This window comes from Alligator sinensis, unplaced genomic scaffold (assembly GCF_000455745.1).
Source record: "Alligator sinensis unplaced genomic scaffold, ASM45574v1 scaffold181_1, whole genome shotgun sequence".
In the NCBI taxonomy this organism is placed as follows: Eukaryota; Metazoa; Chordata; order Crocodylia; family Alligatoridae; genus Alligator; species Alligator sinensis.
The window spans coordinates 582,881-602,971 of NW_005842022.1; the positions used below are offsets into that span (position 1 = coordinate 582,881).

General features: G+C 41.6%; 1 protein-coding gene across 1 annotated transcript in view; it reads right to left on the reverse strand.

Moving 5' to 3' along the window:
• Positions 1–20,091, reverse strand: part of NEK10 (NIMA related kinase 10) — a 189,868-nt gene that overhangs the window by 128,859 nt on the left and 40,918 nt on the right. The window contains exons 15-22 of the mRNA XM_006022187.2: positions 15,061–15,138; positions 8,098–8,162; positions 6,727–6,829; positions 6,487–6,615; positions 5,863–6,000; positions 4,987–5,032; positions 4,298–4,419; positions 4,000–4,102 (exon numbers count right to left, since the gene is read on the reverse strand). Of these exons, the coding sequence (XP_006022249.1) occupies positions 4,000–4,102; positions 4,298–4,419; positions 4,987–5,032; positions 5,863–6,000; positions 6,487–6,615; positions 6,727–6,829; positions 8,098–8,162; positions 15,061–15,138 (784 nt within the window). The remainder of the gene's footprint in view (positions 1–3,999; positions 4,103–4,297; positions 4,420–4,986; positions 5,033–5,862; positions 6,001–6,486; positions 6,616–6,726; positions 6,830–8,097; positions 8,163–15,060; positions 15,139–20,091) is intronic.

Consider the following 20,091-nt stretch of genomic DNA (forward strand, 5'->3'; position numbering starts at 1 on the left):
GCCCACTGGGCTCCAAAGGCAGCTCCTGCCCAGAGTTGGTTCAGCCTGGCTAAAGACCTGCACCCAGTTATGGGTGCAGAAATCTGGGGGGGGGGGGGGGGGCATGTGCCCCCCACATGCACCCAACTTATAGCCTGTGCTCTCTCCACCCCCTGCTGCATCACCTGTGCCCACACCCCCCTTCCTCCCACACACCCCATTTTCCCCCCACACACAGGGGGACAGTGTCCTGGGAGCCGGGGGTAGTAGGTTGGGAGTGAGAGGCACTGGCAGGGCCAGGGGGCTGTGGGTCAGTAGTGAGGGGCACCAGTGTAGCCAGGGGCCTGTGGGTCAGGAGTGAGGGGCACCGGAAGAGCCAGGGGGACTGTGGGTTGGGAGTGAGGGGTACCAGCAGGGCCAGGAGGCTGTGGGTCAAGACCGAGGGACACTAGCAGGGTCAGGGAGCTGTGGTTCAGGAGTGAGGAGCACCGGCAGGGCTGAGGGCGCTGTTTGGGAGTGAGGGGCAACAGCAGGGGCAGGGGCAGGGCACTGGCTGCTCAGAGTCACAAAGCAGCAGGGGGAAGGGGGCAGCCGCAGTTGCCCCCTTCACTTACCAGGATGTGGGTCCAGGGGGAGTTCTGATTTTCCATGATAAAAAAACAAATTCAAATGCCAAAATATATAGGTATTTAGAATTTATTTTATTATAATGACTGAGGCACGGTTAGGCTTCCAAACTGATTCAAAATTGTAAATGTGCGGGCCGGGAGTGATCCGGGTCCTTTTTCGCGCCGCGCGGGCTGTGGCCAGCAGCCCGGGCACGCTGGGTCAGAGAAAACAGGCGACATGCTAGAATTAGGCATGGACGCTTAATGGTTGATTCAAGATTGTTTACTTACACCGAAGATGGTCGCGGTGTAGGCTGGACAGTTTCCCAGGCACAGCTCCGCTTGAATCCTCGTTTGAGGACTTAGACAATATTCGGATCACTCCCACGGAGTTGTCGAGGCTCCGTGGATCCTTTTGCGTGCAGGGAGAGGGATACATCGAGGATTGAGAACGGCGACGGGGGGGGGCGAGAGGCTGGTGCGACCCCTGTTGCCTGCTTGAAATGCACTGGGTCAGATAGGCTCCGCAGCGCTTAGAGATCTTCACACAGCGTGAAGTCTCCTCCTCCTGGTGTTCGTGGAGTCCTCCAGCTTGGGCGGAAACCACTCAAGCCTTTTATACGGCTAGCAAGCCAATTGCTAGCCGTGAATAATTTCACGCAAGCCAATAATGGGGCTCGAATTATAATACAAATGGCGGGAACTCTTTGCAAAGTGCATTTCTGTGCTGCAAAGAAGAAATGCACACTGCAAAGAAAGCTACAAATTGGCGGGAAAATAATTCAGTGGTGCCAAAGCACACACAAAACAAAATCACACCTTTGGGTTGTGACAGTAAATATATTAAAAATTGTGTTCAACTGACAGCTATATATACAGTTGTGTTTCATTTTAAAAATGGAAAAATGTGGGTTTTTTAAATCAGAGAATTTGAGGTTTTTTATCAAAGAACTTGGGATTTTTAAACAGAGAAAACTAGGATCCCTGGTGATTAGGCATGTGGAACAGAATTGTTTTATTTTATTTTATTTAGGTTTGGATTCATAAAATCTGTCCCTGTGTTAAACATGTTGCAGAATGAGGTTTTAAGAACTTCCAGAGCTTGTACATGAATATTCACCTATGTTAGACCTTACATATCTCACTGTACAGGGATCCTTTTCAATTTGTCAAGTAAATAATCAGCCTCTTCCACAAATATCTAGTATCCTGTCTCTATGAAAACTATTAAGTAATCCAGTCCTTGATATGTATGGGCTGTAAGGATTATGTGGGATTCCATATCAATTTACTGATAGCGAACATTTTCACTATTATTAAGAGGACTATTAGGGTCATGAAATAAGTTATGGTGACACTGAGAAATAATGGAGAAAAGCCCTTCAGTTTCCCCTCCTCCACCACACGTGTATTAATACATATTATTATTTTCTGGACTAGGTAGACTAAAACAGTGTTCAAATGCTGCAAGAGTCTCTTGCAAGAGCACAAAACAGAGCCTTAAGTAGATTTCCATATCCCTGGTTTTTCATATATCTGTAAATTTGTGACACAAATTTAAATGCTTTTCTAGTACCATTTGGGGAACGTGTTTGAAAATTATTCTGCACCTCTGTAAGTAAACAGGTAGCTAGGCAAAGCAGCAAGATCAAGGCAAGAGTGCCCCTCAGTGGTAGTTTGTTGTTATGCTCTCTGGCTATACTCAGGATTTTTGTTAGAATTTTTTTTTATGAATGTGTATTTTTCATAATTCAGTGGCCAATCCCAGTCAAAACTTCTGATATGATATGATTATTAAAGGTCAATCATTTTAGCATATTAGATGTAATCATTAAATCAAATGGTACACAAATTAGTTAGTTTATATAACTGACATTAACAATATGAAAATACAAACAGTTTACCATGGGACACAAAAAAGGGCTGGGCTTTTCCATGCAGCAGATGTTCTGAGGTAACTGCCAGTATACACTCTTCACTTGTAGTCACTGGAAGCTAAAACATGGTCATTTATTGCTCTTTTATTGAGGACTAAGCTATTGGCATTTAAATTCCACTTGGCGGGAGATAAAAATGTGTGCATAGGCAGTTACTGTGGAGTGACTGCTGTGCAATAAAAAACAGCTCCATTTTGCCCCACTGTAAATTGTTCATATACCCATAACTTAAATGTTACTACAACGTTTTAATCTCAGAGTAGAATGCTGTATTTGTATGTGCAGGTAGCTTTTTTAAAGCAAGTAGCTATTTTCCATTGCTCAAATTCTGTCATTGTTTCAGCAACTTAATCAGTGAACGAGACCAATTTTGACTATCATGGGCTTTTAGTTACAGTGTGCGAACTGCATTGGTAACCTATCTGAATATTCCACATTGCATTAATTCAGTCATTGGAATTAAAACCTTGTAGTTCTTTGAAATATTTTTGTGTGCTCAAATTTTGCTTTCGAGTCCAATTCTGAAACTGTGCTTGTTTCTCCTGCCTCCATTTTTGGGTGATGGGAAACATGGGTATCCAGTATATATAGCATTATAGGGCATTATTTAGGTATCAACATCACTCCCAAGAGTGAGCACTAAGACGAAAAATGGGAGATCTGGGTGCAAGTAGATCTTGAAACCTTTGGTTAAAAGAATTGGAATGAGATGAGGAGTTCTCATCACAAGAGGGTATTGCAGGATAATTGTACTGTTAACTAGAGAAGGGATGTAGTCCTTTCCTTTCCTGGTGTTCATCAGCACCCATCTTTTCTGGCAACCAGTCCTAGTTCCTTATGTGTTCCAATTTGTGACTCTTTCCTCTTGCTTAATGGGATGCCTTAAAATCTAGTGATTTACACAGGCTGTAACCACATTCAGAAGAAGTACTGCAGTACCCGGTGCCAAGGATTGCATCTGAGCACTAAAAGTAAAGTCTCTAAGTGTGAGTGCATGTCATACAGGAAAACTGTATGACAGACTGACCAGAAAAGACTCCTGAATGTTCCTACAAGTGAAATAAGATAACGTGGTTTAAAGAAAGCTAATTGATGGGTAATTTACAATTGCATGAGACCCATGGAATAGAATGTTAGCTTTGTATGTTTTCTGGCACCTTGGTACATGTACCTGAAGTGATTGTCTATCTTCCTATTCTTGTTAACTTCAATGGGAGCAGGCCATGAAGTATCATCATCCTAAGTATTTTTTTAATAAAGGCTGCATTGTCTGGTCAGCAATATCAAGTAAATACATGTGTAATATAGTCACAGCTGATGAAATCTGTTAGTAATAACCAATAATTGGTAACCTTACTAACTGGTTTACACTACTGTATGCTTCTGAATTCATTCACTAAGAGTCCACTGGTTTTGAAGTGTGGTGACCAAAGTACATTGGGCTAAAACTCAGTGTTTGTAAAAAATCTACTTACTAATTGTTACTTTGTCTTTGTCCCCCAGCATGATGTTGTTGGGAGTGAGATCTCTATGGACAATCCTCTTTTCTTTGTGCAAATAACGAAGAGCTAAACACAGCTTTAAAACAAACATCAAACAAGGAAAGCACATTAGGAACTTTAGCAACTACTCAAAGTCACTCACAATAGCATTCATATGACAGTACTGTTTCAGCACAGTGAGGATTATTTTGTCAGGTTAGTAGCCTAACATATATAAGCTCTTCTACAAATTACATAAAGGAAGGTCATAAAACAAAATGTAGATCCTTACTTGTATAAATATATTCCATATTCTCTCTTCTGTGAACTGCTGCTGCTTCTCCTTCAAAGAACGAAAGTGTTCTCCTAGTGGTACCCCCTCTATGAGCTCCATTACTATGTACAACCTGTCATCTATGCACAACAAAGTAAAAGGGCAATAGCAAAAGAATATTATATAGAAGATATCTGAATACAGAACATTATTTTATTCTAAATATACAAATTCAATTGCTATTTGAGTACTCTACTAACGTATTTGTGTGAGCAAATAGATTTTATATTATAATTCTTGCTTATTATTCAAATCCTTCTAAAGAGCCATGCTTTCTACAACTACAGGAAATTAATCTAGCTAACTGTTAGATTAAAGAACAGTTATACATATGGGGAAAACCCATGAAATTAACAAATTATGGCCCATTTACCATTCATATTAAGTTTCAAACATGTTTGGATAATGTTTCTGTGTTTGGACAATGCCACGCAGACTGTGGTACTATTGCTATAGCAATAAATGTAAATAATAATCTAATTATTTCAGTTCTTAAAGCAGTCTAAGGCTATCAGAACCATAGCACTATCCCTAAGAGAAAGTTAGTGTCTACTGTTTGAGTTAGATATACCCGACTGTTTTGAGACATGTATATGTTACAATTCTTTCATTATATACAACATGGTAGCCTACTAAGACATACTTACTTTCTAGGAAAGTTCTGTAATATCGTACAACATTGGGATGATAAAGCTACAATAAGAAAAATAATTTAGAATTAGTGTCAGACAGAGAGCACATTTTTATACACTGATCTATAAATTGGGGCAGATACCAAGGTATGAAGAGCAAATATTTTTTAAAGTTTCAAAAATGACTTTGCATTAAAAAATTACTGTGTTCATACTGATTACAACTACTTCAATTTAATAAATATTTAGGAGTAGATTGTTCTCTAGTCTTAAGCACCTTTGCAGAGTCAAAGCAAAAAGATTTATCTTTTCTGTCTGTACTGAGAGTAAAAGGACTTCCTAAAAACACAGGCTGTGAACTCTAGGAGTGTACAGAAAAAAGGCTGAGCTATTTTTATGCTTTCTTCTGAAGCTGCATTATGGGAGAAGGTGTTTTGCGAATATGACTGTCACCAGTATATTTTCTCTCCTTAGAGCTACCAGGAACAGAGTGAATGAACAACATGGTTCCAAACTGGAAAAGAAGGTTAAGACCAAGCCTGCACTTTATGCCACTGGTTCAAAGAGAAAAGCCAACAGTGAATCAGATTTTTAATTTCAAATTACAACTAAAATGGGGACATGAACATAATTTTAATCACAAGGAAGAACTTTTTCTGACTAAGATCTAGTTCTAAATCCCTATTTATGCTGCTGGTAATATAGGCTGAGCTGCATGATAGAAGCTGTCAGAATAGTTAGACTGCTGGTGTTTTTTACAAAACAAAAATACTACCAGTAACAACCAGTAGTGCTCCCAGTACAGAAAACAATTCAGATGAGCTATTTTTAGTGCTGGTGAGAAATTTTTAGAGGACGTCCCCACATGAAGGTAGGATTTATGAGACTCACCTGTTCTCTAATGATGGTTAATTCAGAGACAATGTTCTTTACACTGCTCTCTCTGTCTTTTTTATCCTTTCCAAATGCTGGGTTATGTAAATTGACTTCTTTCATTGCTAGAAGATTTTGGCCACTATGTTTTCTAACCTAAGGAGAAGGGTAAAACTGTAAAAATCAAACAACAAAGGCAAAAAAAAAAAATAACTGTGGATATGAAGTTATTATATAAGGAGACATGTTTTGGTTCCATTACATAAATTAGATCCGTATCTCTTTTTACTGTGTGATCAAAAAGTGGTGGACCCTGTGGTAGAGATGGCAGTATCCTTCAGGGCTTGCCTAGATGTTTTAAGGAACATCAGAGATGCTCTCTGTGAGGCTTTGCAAAAACAGGGCTACGAATCCCTGAGCTTTATACAGATTTCTCACATTTTGTAGCAGGCAAAACTGCTAACTGTGAGAAGTAATTTAAAGGAAAAATGCAGCAATGAAGACCTGAGAAATGTATTGGTCCTTTTTACACATACAAATAGTGTCCAGCAAGAATACTAATGCTTATAATGGAAGCAAAAAACACCACCAGCCTGTAAATAGAAATTTTTTTTTTTTTTTTAATCAAAAGGCTAAGTTTACCTTATAAACACTTCCAAAAGCTCCACTGCCAAGATGATCTAAAATTGCATAATTGCCTATGTATTTTGTAGGTGCTTTGTTCTGATTAATGCTTTCAATACTTTCAGCAATTTGCTTCAATTCCTCCTCCTGGTTTTAAATTAAAAAAACACAAATGCAATATTTTAACTATCTACATGTGTGTATATTGCAAAGAGTAGGCATTTCTTAATTTTATGAAAAAATTGTGATTGTACTTACCAGTAATGAATTGAGCTTTGATACTAGCTCTTCATAAGCACTGATATCGCGAACGTAATGTCCAATATCAATGAAGATCTCAAACAAATCAGTAGGGAAGAGTCTACGAAGATTTAATAGTTGTATATTTTTTAAACTGAGGTTTATAACAGAATATTGTGTCCACAAGAGAGATTTTTAAATAATTTTAAAATTAAATTATTCATAGTTTATAATTATTTGCTGCTATTGCTTATTCCTAAATAATGTAATAAATTATTTTTAACCAATACCCAATCCCAAAAATCATACATCTTGCCATGCTTGACATGCATGCCAGGCTAGGTAAGCTACCCAATCCCCAGCTATGCGTGTCAGGCTCCCAGCATGTCAGCAACTTGACAGGCAGCCCAGTGCCCCTTTCAACAGACAAGGCAGCAGCATCCCAGATATCAGGGCTTATAGTTTCATAGTAGCTAGGGTCAGGAGGGACCTGAACAGATCATCTAGCCTGACCCCCTGCCACAGGCAGGAATGAATGCTGGGGTCACAAGACCCCGGACAGGTGTTCATCTAACCTCTTTTTGAATTTACCCAAGGTAGGGGCGAGGACCACTTCCCTAGAAAGTTGGTTCCAGGTTCTGGCCACCCTAACTGTAAAATATTGCCTCCTGATCTCTAACCTAAACCTATTCTCCATCAGCTTATTACCATTGTTCCTCGCCACCCCAAGTGGTGCTAGGGGGATTAGGGCTCCCTTTGATCAATCTGGATGATTGGCTGACTGTAAGAATCAGGCAAGGGGTGGCTGTGGAACATCTTTATTGTTTGCTTGCCATTTTATTACATCATAGAATGGCCATATCATGTGATAAATGTAATATCTGCCAGGCCCCTGAGGATGGGAGGCAGGAATACAACATACAAATCAATGAACACAGTGAAAATTAGGCTAAGCATTTATGGTTGTTTTTTTGGTTGATGTTTGTCTGTCTTTTTAAACAGATAAAGACAGGATAAGGGATGGCAAGGATGGAAATGAAGAAAAAGTGTGTTGGAAAAAGAAGGATGGAGAAGAGTCAGTCACAACTTCTCACCTGTCTAGCCAATATCCTCGACACATTTTTTAAACTGGACCCCTAGCAGACCAACGAAAGCTGGCTAGGTCTGATTTATTAAAACAAAAGTAAAATGAAAGGGTATATAGCTGTAAAATTCTGTTTATATGATGCATCAAATGCATAGGTAAACACTACTTAAAGTCACTGGCATCTCCCCTCCTCCCTGCCATTAAGCAGCACCTAGGCCTTATGCCCTGCTCACCCACCTGTCCTTATGCTACTGTTTGTAAGCTCTATAAAACAAATTCCATGAAATATTTCATTTCCATACCTTTTAAAAAGATGTCTATTTCTTTCCATACTGAAGAGAAACCTCAAGGCTCTAAAAGCATAACACTAAGGTAAGAAAAATGTTTATGTTAATCATAAATTTCAGGCAAATTAAAAAACAGCATATAAAACAACATGGGATCCAAACAGTCTTGACCTTTCTACAAAGTGACTAAGTAGGCCATTCTATTAGCATGGTAATTATCTTCATGAAAGTAAAAATAAACAGTTCTACACTTTGGTTACAAGCCATCTGTTTCAATGCATACTGTACTTCAAATGTGGGCAGGCCTTCTTGAAACTATGGATGAATTATATATACATGAATAATATTATACTTTGAGGTTCATGGAGTTTAAATCATTTTCTTTTATTTGTGTATAGCTAGTGACGGAGTCATATTCTGCTCTATGATCCTGGAATTGCTACACTGAAGCCAGTGGGGTTGCACAAAGATAAAAGAGCAGAATTGGACTGTTTTTTTATGAAAACTGGAGTGTATTGTTATTATTTATTTATGCCATGTATATGCCACGCTTTCCAACAAAGGCTCAGGGCGGTTTACAATAAGTAGAGCACTAAAAATGTCAAAAGGAGATAAAAAAGAAACACATCCCACTAATGACTTTTAGAAATCCACAAGTTTGCCTGGAAATTCTCTCTCACCTTCCTACATGGGAAGCTTGATGAGAGCAAGCAGGTTAGCAGGGAAAAGGGAATCTTTCAGAACCAAGAAGCAGTGAACAAGTCAGCTTACAGGGAATTTTGCTAGGGAAGACCTGCTTGAAAAGAGGGACAAGGAGGAGAGGTGGCGGATTAAGAGACCCAGATAAATGGCTGGAGGAAACTGCAATGCCAGAGCCACAGCTACTTTGAGGTCTTCCTCTGCTTGTACCTGTAAAGTGTCTGCCCAAGGTAGAACCGCTCATTATCAAGGCTTCCACCCAGGTCCTGGTTTGGAGCTGTGGAGACTGCAGCTTGCAGGTTCCTTCCAGTGACAGCTAGATGGGGGAGTGCCTGTGATATGAACAGTGCCTCCTGGTTGTACCACACTCTCAAGCAGGCAAGAGAGCTACAGGAGGAGGTGGTAAGGCTCTGAAGCATCCTCTGCCATGAGGACTTCATTGATTTAAGGTTGGAGGAGACCTCTAGGACTGCAGAGGAAGGACTGCCAGAGCAAGCGCTAGAGAAGGAAGAGGACATGAACTCCAAAGAAGGTGGAAGTTGGAAGTTTGTGAGTTCTGGCAGTAAGCAGAAGTCTTCATACCACCTTCAGTGGTTTGCCTAGAGAACAGATATAGAGCTCTAGTGACAGAAAAGGAGAAGCAATGTTCTGTTGGTAGAACAGGCCAGGCCAGGCTTTCCCGAGGTTGAAAGGATTGAGACCGTTGCCATCAAGAGGAAATGATGGGTGGTGGTGGTTGCAGGCTCCCTTCTGCAGGGGACAGAGGGATCCATCTGCAGGCCTGGCCTGTTGTCTTGGGAAGTATGCTGCATGCCCAGAGCCTGGATCCAAGATGTCATGGAAAGATTGCCAAGATTCATCCAACCATCTGACTACTACCCTATGCCGCTCATGCATGAGGGCACCAATTAAATTGCCAGGGGTGACCCTGAGCAGATCAAAAGTGACTACAGGGCTCTGGGTGCAAGGGTGAAAGGGACAGGGGCTCGGGTGGTGTTCTCCTCAGTCCTTCTAGTCAAGGGAAAGGACCCAGGCAGGAGTGGACTCATCCTGCAGAGCAATGAATGGCTGCACAGATGGTGTCGCCAGCAGGGCTTTGGCTTCTTCAACCATAGGATGTTGTTCCAAAAAGGAGTGCTACCTGTCCTTATGCTACTGTTTGTAAGCTCTATAAAACAAGTTCCATGAAATATTTAATTTGCATAACTTCCAACTACCTGAAGGGTGGTTCCAGAGAGGATGGAGGTACATTGTTCTCAGTGTTGGCAGATGGCAGAATAAGGAGCAATGGCCTCAAGTTGCAGCAAGGGCAGTTTAGCTTAGCTTTTAGGGAAAACTTTCTTGTGAGGAGGGTAGTGAAGCACTGAAACAGGTTACCCAGAGAGGTTGTGGAATCTTCATCCATGGAGGTTTTTAAAACTTGGTTAGACAAAGCCTTGGCTGGGATGATATAGCTGGGGATGGGCCTGCTTTGAATAGGGGAGTTGGAATAGATGACCTCCTGAAGTCCCTTCTGACCCTAATTTTCTATGATTCTAATTATCAGATCAACCAAACAAGTAAACTTCATCTAGTTTACAGGGATTTCTAAAAATAATTTAACTTCTATATAATCATTATTACAGAAAAAAAAAACCCATGAAAACGTAATAAACAAAAGGAAGTTGGACTGAGATCAGAGCCTCTTAGATAATAAATATTTTCTTAAGGTAACTCATTTGAATGCTGTCTAACTATACCTACTTGTAGCAGGGCACTGTTGGTGCCTGCCACTTTAAGGGCTGGGTCAGGCATCTAGCAGTTGCCTGATGGCAGCAGCCATTTTGAGGCCCTAGTATATAAAGGCTGCAGTCCCCTGCTGCCAGGGCAGGCAGAAACATCACCTAGCTGAGCTGCAGCAGGAACAGCCTGGAGGTAAGGGCAGGAGCTTATGGGGATGGATAGGAGGCCCTTGGTCCTGGGCACAACCTAAAACTGCACCCTGCCAGGGATGGGTGGCCTGGTGGGGCTCCTGGTAGCGCAGGAGCCCCCAGGAAATGCCAGGCCAGCTACCACCCCGGTGAAAGGCAGGTTGGGTTGCCTTAACTCCAGCCCGCCACAGCTGGGCGGGTAACCCCATAGTAGGGCTGAGAAGGCAGACTCATGAGAGAAAGTGGGCTAGATGCTCAAGAAGCCTGACTTGAGGCACCCTCAACTGGTCAATGCTGGGGCCAGGACTAGAAGTGTCAAAAGGGCCAGGGGCCCACCGCGAGGGACGCCCAGAGCCGAGGGCCTGAGGTTCAGATTGGTCTTGGAGGTGAGGCCTCCAAGACCTTTGGCCTATGTGGCCAAAGGTCTGGGGGGGGGGGGGGGCGGGGAGCTAAGTAGCCCAGAATGAGAACGGAGCAGGCTGCCTGATTGGAGGGATCTGTTTGGGATTCGGACTGGAGGATTATGGGGCCCAGTGTGGGGCCAGTGATATTAAGAACTGTGATGCCATCTGCGAGGCATGGGCTGCAGTGTAGGGAGTTGTAGCTGCAGATAGTGCCCCCTGGCATTGGGGCAGTAATGGGCAGTCTCCCGCATCATACCAACAGTCTATAGAACAGGAAAGTCATTGCAGGTGAGACTGGGAGGACTGCCCCATAGAGACAGGCAGGCAGGCCATCTTGAGAAGGGCCCTGCCACCTGTTACACTACCCATTCAACATATTGCAAAAAATTAATGGCTGGGGGGGGTGATCAAAGGTAAGTGTTATTTTTGAGGGGAACAAGATATCTGAAGGATGATCAAAGCTCAGTGTTATTTTTGAGGGGAACAAGATATCTGAGATGTTGCAGACAAGGGATGAAATCACCAACATTGCCAAGAAACTGTCTTATTTTAAGAGCAGCATCTTTTTCTTACTCCCAAATAACTGTCTTGTTAGCAGTTCCAATATTCTATTAAAAAATCAGCATCATAGGGCCTTCTCTGTACAGTGTAACCTCCCAGATTAGATCAACAGCTGTCATCCTGAATGTTTTCTTTTTTAGAGATTTCTTGAAGCCTTAATAAAAGATGATGATCTGAGGGCTGAAGCACAGAATAGAAAAAAAATTTTGAAACAGTCCCTTACCTCTCTGTTTATTTCCAGTCTATAAAATGGGAATACAGCAGGCCTTCCTCACAGTAGTACTGTGATATTAACAGACTGATGTCTCTGAAATGCTTCAGATTTATGGCCTTATATACTTTATATATGGACTGAATGTGGAAAGAATGAGTAATATTATCACAACTACTCCCAAATAAAGGACTTTGATTGAAAAAGTACTAGCAGCAATGAAGACTGGTCAAAGCAATAAAGATGCAGGCCACATTGTAAGAAATATGTCGGCAACATTCATAAAATGTGACCCACTATTTATACATATAGAAATCAGTTATGAGAAAAAGACAACAGGCAGCCGCAGATGATTTCAATGAAAGTAACATTTTATATGGTTTACCTGAATGTAGCAATACAGTGGTAATTCTTTTTCATGCCAGCATAGCACCAGAAGGCACTACTATAATAGAATTTATTCTTGTCAATTTACCCTTTATATTTAACTCATACTATATACTCACTTAGCATTTCTTGTAAATGTCATTTTTGTAACATTTGATGATGTACTGCATTAACATTAACACCAATTAAACTTATTAAAAGCTTTATTGTTACCATAGTAAACAGGTGCCTACTGCATTACACACAAATTTAATTTTATGAACTCTAAAAGAAGATATACAAGTTTCCTCCATCTCCAATTTCTACAAAGGATAATGCTACAAAAAGTTTAAATTGATTTAATTAAAGTGTTATACAAAATTTTAGTGCACTTGCAAGCTACTTGACTGCCATCAAGAGCATTTACAACAGGCAAATCAGCGGTGTATGTTTTCCCAAACCACTTCACACTTGACTTAGAGGGACTTCTCTGGGAAAGATGGAAGTACGGTATTTATACCAATGGAATTCTTTCAATCTCTACCAAGAGGGCTAACCAGGGTGACAAATGGGGAGGTAGCCTTAGTATCACAGGGCATTTCTACATGTACTCCGGGGTGGAGGGGGGCGCGCTTTAATTACAGTGGCTCCGAGAGCTGCTTTAAAGCGCCCGCAGCATCACGTGTATTCAGCATACCCCACTTCAAAATGGTGGCAGGAGCACTTTAACTAAAATTCGTTCAACAACCTTCAGTTAAAGTGCCCCCACTGCCATTTTGAAATGTGGGGACGCTGAATACATGTGATATGGAAACTGCTCGAACGCACTAATTAGCATGTGTCAGAGCAGAGCTCCATCGTGTGTATAGGTGCCCATAGACAGCTGCCCACTAGAAATTAAAAGCACACTAAAGAGATTTCACAAAGGCTACAAAATGTCGAGTGATTTGTCACTTTCAGCCTGGGTGAATTCAAACATTATTTGATTATAAGCTCAGGGACCATCCTTCAGAGAAAAGTCCTTTGCTATAGTACAATCTTTTGCAAAGAAGACATATGACCCTACATTTTAAGTTTGGCTTACTCTGCATTATATTTTGCCATGCTATTTGAGGACCACACTAAGATGCTCAAACTCTAAAGAAATGGAGGCAATATTGTTGCATCAAATCGTCATGACTTTCAGTGAAAACCATAGGTACAATAAAGGAGAATCAATATTAGGCAGTTTAGGCAGAGGGATATCACAACAAAATATCCATTTTTGTTTATTTTACACGAGATACACACAGCCTTATGTTTATATTATAACAAAATGTATTCATAAGCATGTGATTTATTTTTTATTTTCCTGTGTTTCCTATTTAGGAGCATCAGACTGGAAAAGGGATCCTGGACCATCAAGTCTAGTCACCTACATTCACATGCCCAGAGAACCCCAAAATATGTCACTTCAAATCCTTGAAAATATGCCATAGGTAAAAAAAAAAAAAAAATGTGTTTGGGGAGATGACTACAGCCAATGCCTTACACTACTGTAATGCCAGGGAAGTACTTCTTTAATATATGCTCAGAAAGTCCTAGGAAAAGGAACATGGCCTTGCTACAAAGGAAGGCATCCCGAACTGCCCTGCAATCCATATCAAACTGACCTAGAGGAAAAATTCCTTCTTTACTGCCCCCAAATTTGGTGTTTCGTATGATCCGGAGAGCAAATGCAAGAACCTCTAGCCAGGAACATCTTGTTTTCTAAATGATGTCAGTCAAAAACCCCAAGCCTCAGCAATAGCAAATGTCCCAAACGTCTCAGACAAAGATAAAGGCATCTGGCCCCCCTTTCTTTGAAGCCAGTGGCATTCATGAGGGGAAAAGAAATCTTTCCTGGCCCCAGCTGGCAACTTTTAGAAACTTTGAGGTATGGGATTATCTCTGACACCACTTCCATCAATTTGAGGACTACAAACAAATGTTCCCTTTTCACATCCACCGATTGTTGAGCCAGAACTTCCTGTTTTCTCAAGCTATCCCTTCCGTAAACTTTGGCCAATTCAATCTTAAAGTAATTTATGTTCTTTGCTCCCACTATTTTGCTTGGCAAACCTTCCAAAACTTCATTCCTCTAACAGTTAGAAGTCATCTTCTAATTTTCCATTTAAATTTACCCAAAACCTGTTTGTAGCCATTAATCTTGGGATGGTGCTGTTTTTCAACTTAAAAAGCTCTTCATCTTCCCTATTATTAACTCTACAAATGTACTTACAAGAGTGATGATATCCACTCTCAATCTCCATTTTCCTAAATGAAACAAGTCAAACTCCTTTAATTTTGTATTATAACAAGGTCTCCACTCCTTTAACCATCTTAATGGTCGTCCTTTGAACTTGCTCCAATTTAAGTTAATCTTTTTTGAATTGCATGCAATATTCTAACTGGAGTTTTACTAGTGTCTTATACAAAGACACCAATACTTCCTTGTCTCTCCTGAAAAAACTCCACGTAATATACCCTAAGACATTAGCCTCTCATAGCTGTATCATACTGGTAGGTTATGGTCATTCTGTGATCAACCAGTGCCCCCAAGTCTCTCTTCCTCAGATGTCTCCAATCTATGTGACCCCGTTGTGTAGCTGAAATCCCTATCACTGGTCTCCCAATGCATGACTTTGAAGTTCATACTGATAAACTTCAAATTTCTACAATTTGTTTAATGTGTTTTTAATAAAGTAATGAATAAAGCTGCTACTGAACAATAAAATATCAAGAACTCAGGAAAATATTCCAAAGACTGTGGTAAACTTTGAATATGCCTGATTAGGAAATGATTTACCTGTAATAAATTAGCTTTTACTGCTTTCTTTTGTTTGTTCGGTAAAATTAGTTTTGCTATTGTATAGACTCCATTTTCCTGGAAAAGAAACATAAAAGGATAATAAGCAGTGCTAACATTTCTTTTACACAGAAGATGCAAGTAAAATTATGTATTTCTTCCTTTTAACCAATTAAGAAATGAATGTGATTTAATGCAATATATAAGCCTGATTACATATCTACAAGAGCAAGATTATAACTCAGAGTACAGACTCAAAGATATTACTGAACTTATACATTTCATTGACACACACAACACCTTCACCTTCAATAACCAACACTTCCTCCATACCATGGGCACCAAAATGACCCCACATTATGCCAACCTTTTCACGAGCCACCTGGAAGAAAAATTCCTCAAGAACTGCACCATCAAATCTTTGCTATACTTAAGATAGATTGATATCATCTTCATCATTTGGACTGAAAACCTGCAACCTCTGATTGATTTATATTAGAAATTCAACAAGTATCACCCCTCCATCAGACTATCTCTGGAAAAATCTGAAGCCAAAATTTCCTTTTTAGACATGATGGTCACTATTCAGAATGGTAAAATACAGACCACCATATACAAGAAACCCACGAACTGACATAAAAATCTTCACAGAACCAGCAATCAGCCTAAACACACCAAGAAAGCTGTAATATACAGCCAAAGCCGTCTGGTACCACTGAATTTGCACTGAGAACACCCGTCATCATCACCTCACAAATCTCAAAAGGGCCTTAACTCAGCAAGGACACTCCTCCAAAGAGATAGACTGCACTTTTGAAAGAGCCATCCAGATACCACGTGAAGAATTGCTGCTGTACAGAAGAAAAACCCCCATGAATCACACACCACTGGTTATGACATATCATCCCTCCCTGGAACATATATGGATAATCCTCAAACAATTACAACCCATACTAGAAGGAGACCCAGTTCTTAAAGAGATCTTCCAGAACCACCCATCCTAGCCTTTAAATAAGCACAGAACCTCACCAACCCCATCACCAGAAGCAAGCTTCCTACCCTCCAAAACATACCAAATGGATCCAGACCATGCCGTGACAAGAAACGTAAAACATGTCAACACATCTCCACCCCCACAGTTACTACACCCCACAACAGAACCATCACCATTCCTGGATCTTACACCTGCACCTCCAGAAATGTAATATATCTCACCCAATGCACTAAATGCCCTGATGGAAAATATGTAGGAGAAACCAAACAACTGTGAACCAGAATGAACCAAAAATCTATCAAAGACAAGAATGCCCAATTACTTGTGGGGGCACATTTCTCACAAGACAACCACTCTCTCTCCAATCTCTCAGTTCTAATCCTCAAAGTGAATTTACAAAGCACCTTTCACAGATGAGCCTATGAACTTCACTTCATCAATCTACTGGATATTCTGATGCCTGAAGAAGGGTGTTTGTGCTTGAAAGCTTGCAATTAAAGAATTTTTTTTGCAAAAATCTTTTTGGTCTAATAAAAATATCAGCTCTACCATGAGCCCTGGACTAAGTATAGACAATGATTGATGACACATTATAACCTACCTAACATCTGACTCCCTAGGTAATCTCTCTACTTTTTACTAGCTATATTCATTCCTTCTTCCCCCACCCACCACCAGCTCTCATCCATTGACTAGAGCTACATTCATTCCCCTTCCCCTCCCTGCCACCTGTCTCTCACCTATTGACTACCTCAATTTACATTTTAACTGACTGGCTTTCTTGCATATGTACTGGCCTCTGGCTGCTTTACTACTCCATCCAGGAAGAGCACAGACCAACTGCAGATGCTTCCTCTGCCTGACAAAGGGTATTTATACCCGAAAGCTTGCAAAGCAGACTTTTGCCAACTATCTGAGTTGATCTAATAAAAGATATCAGATTTACCCAAAGTCCCTTGTCTGCCTATGTCCTTAGACCAACACGGCTACAACCTACACCCCTGCGAATTTACATATTTTCACCATCCATTATATACTAAGTTCTAAATTAAAATCCATTAATTGTAGAAGGAGGGTGAAGCCATCAGTACATTCACTGTAAATCGATTCTGCAAGTACATTCATATAGACAGAACCTGCAGCCCTGTTGAATCCCACTGATGTCAAGGAATTTGCAGAGCTGGAGGTTCCGGTCACCCACTATACAAATTGAAATGTTGTGGATTAGTTTCATGCACCAGAAAGATCTGCACTGAAGTAAAGCCCTACCTGATAGGCTGGAGAATAAGTCATCTGATTCTGCACAAACCGTGTTGTATTTCAGTATGTTTTGATAATAACTTTGTTTGTGTCATCCAATACCTATTGTGACTCCCAACCTGAGCTTACTAAAACTGAGGGCATTTATAGACATGCTCGGGGGGGGGGGTTCTTCAATTAGTCCAGCTCTAAGAGATGCACTAATTAAAAGCACCTGGGGAGTCATCTCATCAAATGAGCTTTAGTTTAAAGCACCCTGCCAACATTTTTTATCATGGGGATGCTGATACACGTGATGCTGGAGCCTGCTGGAGTCCAGTAATTACAGTGCATTGGAGCAGCCTCCCTGCATGTGTATAGGAGCCTATTGAGAGTATATGTGTTTAAGAAGTTCCTGGGAAAAACTGAGGTTCTTACTTCATCTGTCACAAGCCTCTGAAGTGCTAAACGATAAACTGGAGTGCCCAAGATGCTGGAGCTCCAGAAAACAGCATGTAAAAGCTACTGGAGAGGATTGTTCAGGGATCAACACTGGTCTTGAACCTATGGCAGCTGGGCCATGGGGTACCATATGCCAAAGACTCCTAGAGAGAGAGTCTGCGTGCCTAAGACGAGAATGATAGAGATGGTGTCTGGACACTGCTTAGGCCCAGTGGGCTTGGAAGCATGTTGGATCCAAAAGTTAGATCTAAGGCATCAGACTAGTGACCAACTGCAAGAAGACACTCATCCACCTGTGTAATTTCCTGATCCCAAGTCCATGCTTAACTGCAAGCAGTTTAATTGATTTTGACAGATCCAGGAATAAAATGAGCACACAAGGTCATAGTCATAATGTATTGGGAGTGCTACGTAACAAAGTGCTACTCTGTTCTACTGACAGTTTCTTGTTCCTCAAAAAAAAATGAGTTGTTTCTTTTTATAAATTAAATCTGATTTAAATAAATTATATTTTACTGAAATAAAAACTGGACTCTACTTAAAATATACACATGTGTGTAACAAGGTGCATGGGTCAGGGGCTGAAGCCCAGCTGCAGGGGGCTAGAGGGAATAATAGCCAGCCTGCCTATGAGCCCTGGGACAGCTGACAAGGATGACTGGCTGGCCCCTAGAGGAAGTTAAAAGCTCCCAGGTAAGGTAGCTGAGGGAAAGGGAGAGGAGGCTGGCATGCTGAAGGAAAAGCTGAGGAAAGACCAGAGGTTTACTTTTGTTTGTTATTGGCACATTTGTTTATCATATTGCTTGCTTTGTTTTGCTGTGGGGACAAGCTTTTCATATGTAAAACAAATGTACTGGAAACTGGAACTAAGAGCTGTCTGGCCTTTATGAGGAAGCTGGTTCCTGGGACAGGCTAAAGGAGAGACAATCTGCTACACATGGTGGAGAATGAGGTAAGCTAAATCCAGCTCCAGCTATGGACACATGAGCCCTGCTAAAATGGCTGGAGTGGCTGCAGCTGCAATAACAGCAGCTGTTTCAGCAGCTCCAACTCCAGCAGTAGCAGTTCCAGAGGAAGCACCAGCAGCAGTGGCAACCGCAAGAGTTTCTGAATCTGCATTTGGACTCAAGACGGACCCCCACCCAAGTCGGTAAATCACCTGGTTCTTCAAGGATAGAAGGTGGGGTCCTCACCAAGATGGAACTGGCAGGTGACCCAGAGGCTTTCCTTGCAACTTTTGAGCAGGTAGTAGAGACCTATCAGTGGCCACTGGACATGTGGGGTATGAGGGTGGCCCCTCTCTTAACTGAGGAGACACAGGCTGCTTACTGGACCCTGGGAGCAGATTCAGCCTGGGATCTCAAGACCCTCAAAGTAGCCATACTGGACCATCTGGGGTCTTGAAGGGGAGGCCTATGATCACAAGTTTTGATTAGAGACTTGGGAACTGAATGCACAGCCCTGAGTCATGACCCAGAAGCTAAGGAATTTGTGCACTTGCTGGCTACATCAGGACTCTCGATCAGCTGTGGAGATCATAGAACTGGTGCCCCTACAACAGAGGCCATCCTTCTGGGAGAAACCAGGAGGTAGGTGCTTCGCCACCAGGTGGCCAGCTTGAAGGAAGCCAGGTAGAACGTAAAGGATTTCATGGGAGCAGAGGTAGACTGTTGGAATTCCTGGTGGAAGCCAGCCACTTCCAGGCCTGAGGAAGCTGGGACTGCAGAGGAAGCAGGCCAGGTCTCTATGGAGTGTTACCTCCTACCACAATAGGGGCATTACCTCCGTCTCCTCCAAAACCCAGGCCAGGGGAGGGTCCTTGAGTGGCCTGCCAGAGAAGAAAGCCACCTGGGGCATCCTCACAGCCCAGGAGGAGGAAGGGAGGCTCAAATGACTTGTTTCCAATGTGGGGAGAAGGGGCATTGATATTGGGACTGCCCACTAATGGATTGTGGGTATACTCATGACTTTATCTTGGTGTCTTAGACTTCTTGCAAGAATCTTGGCTGGCCCAACGGACCACCACATTTGTCTCAGAGGAGCCTTGAAGTTGGGAACAAAAAGCAGGTGAAATCATTTCTGGGCTTAGCAAGCTATTATCAGTAATTCATTCCACAGTTGGCTGCCATCACAGCACCACTAACTGACCTGCTGCAGAAGTAAGCACTATAAGAGATCAACTCAAAAGTAAGACAGTGTTTGGAACAGAAAAACAGCTACTATGCAGTAAAACAGCCTGTACTTAACAAAAGAGTTTATACTGCAGACAGATGCCTCAGAGCAAGGCCTGGGGGTGGTTCTTCCCTAAAGGTTTGAGGATGGAGAACACCTGATTC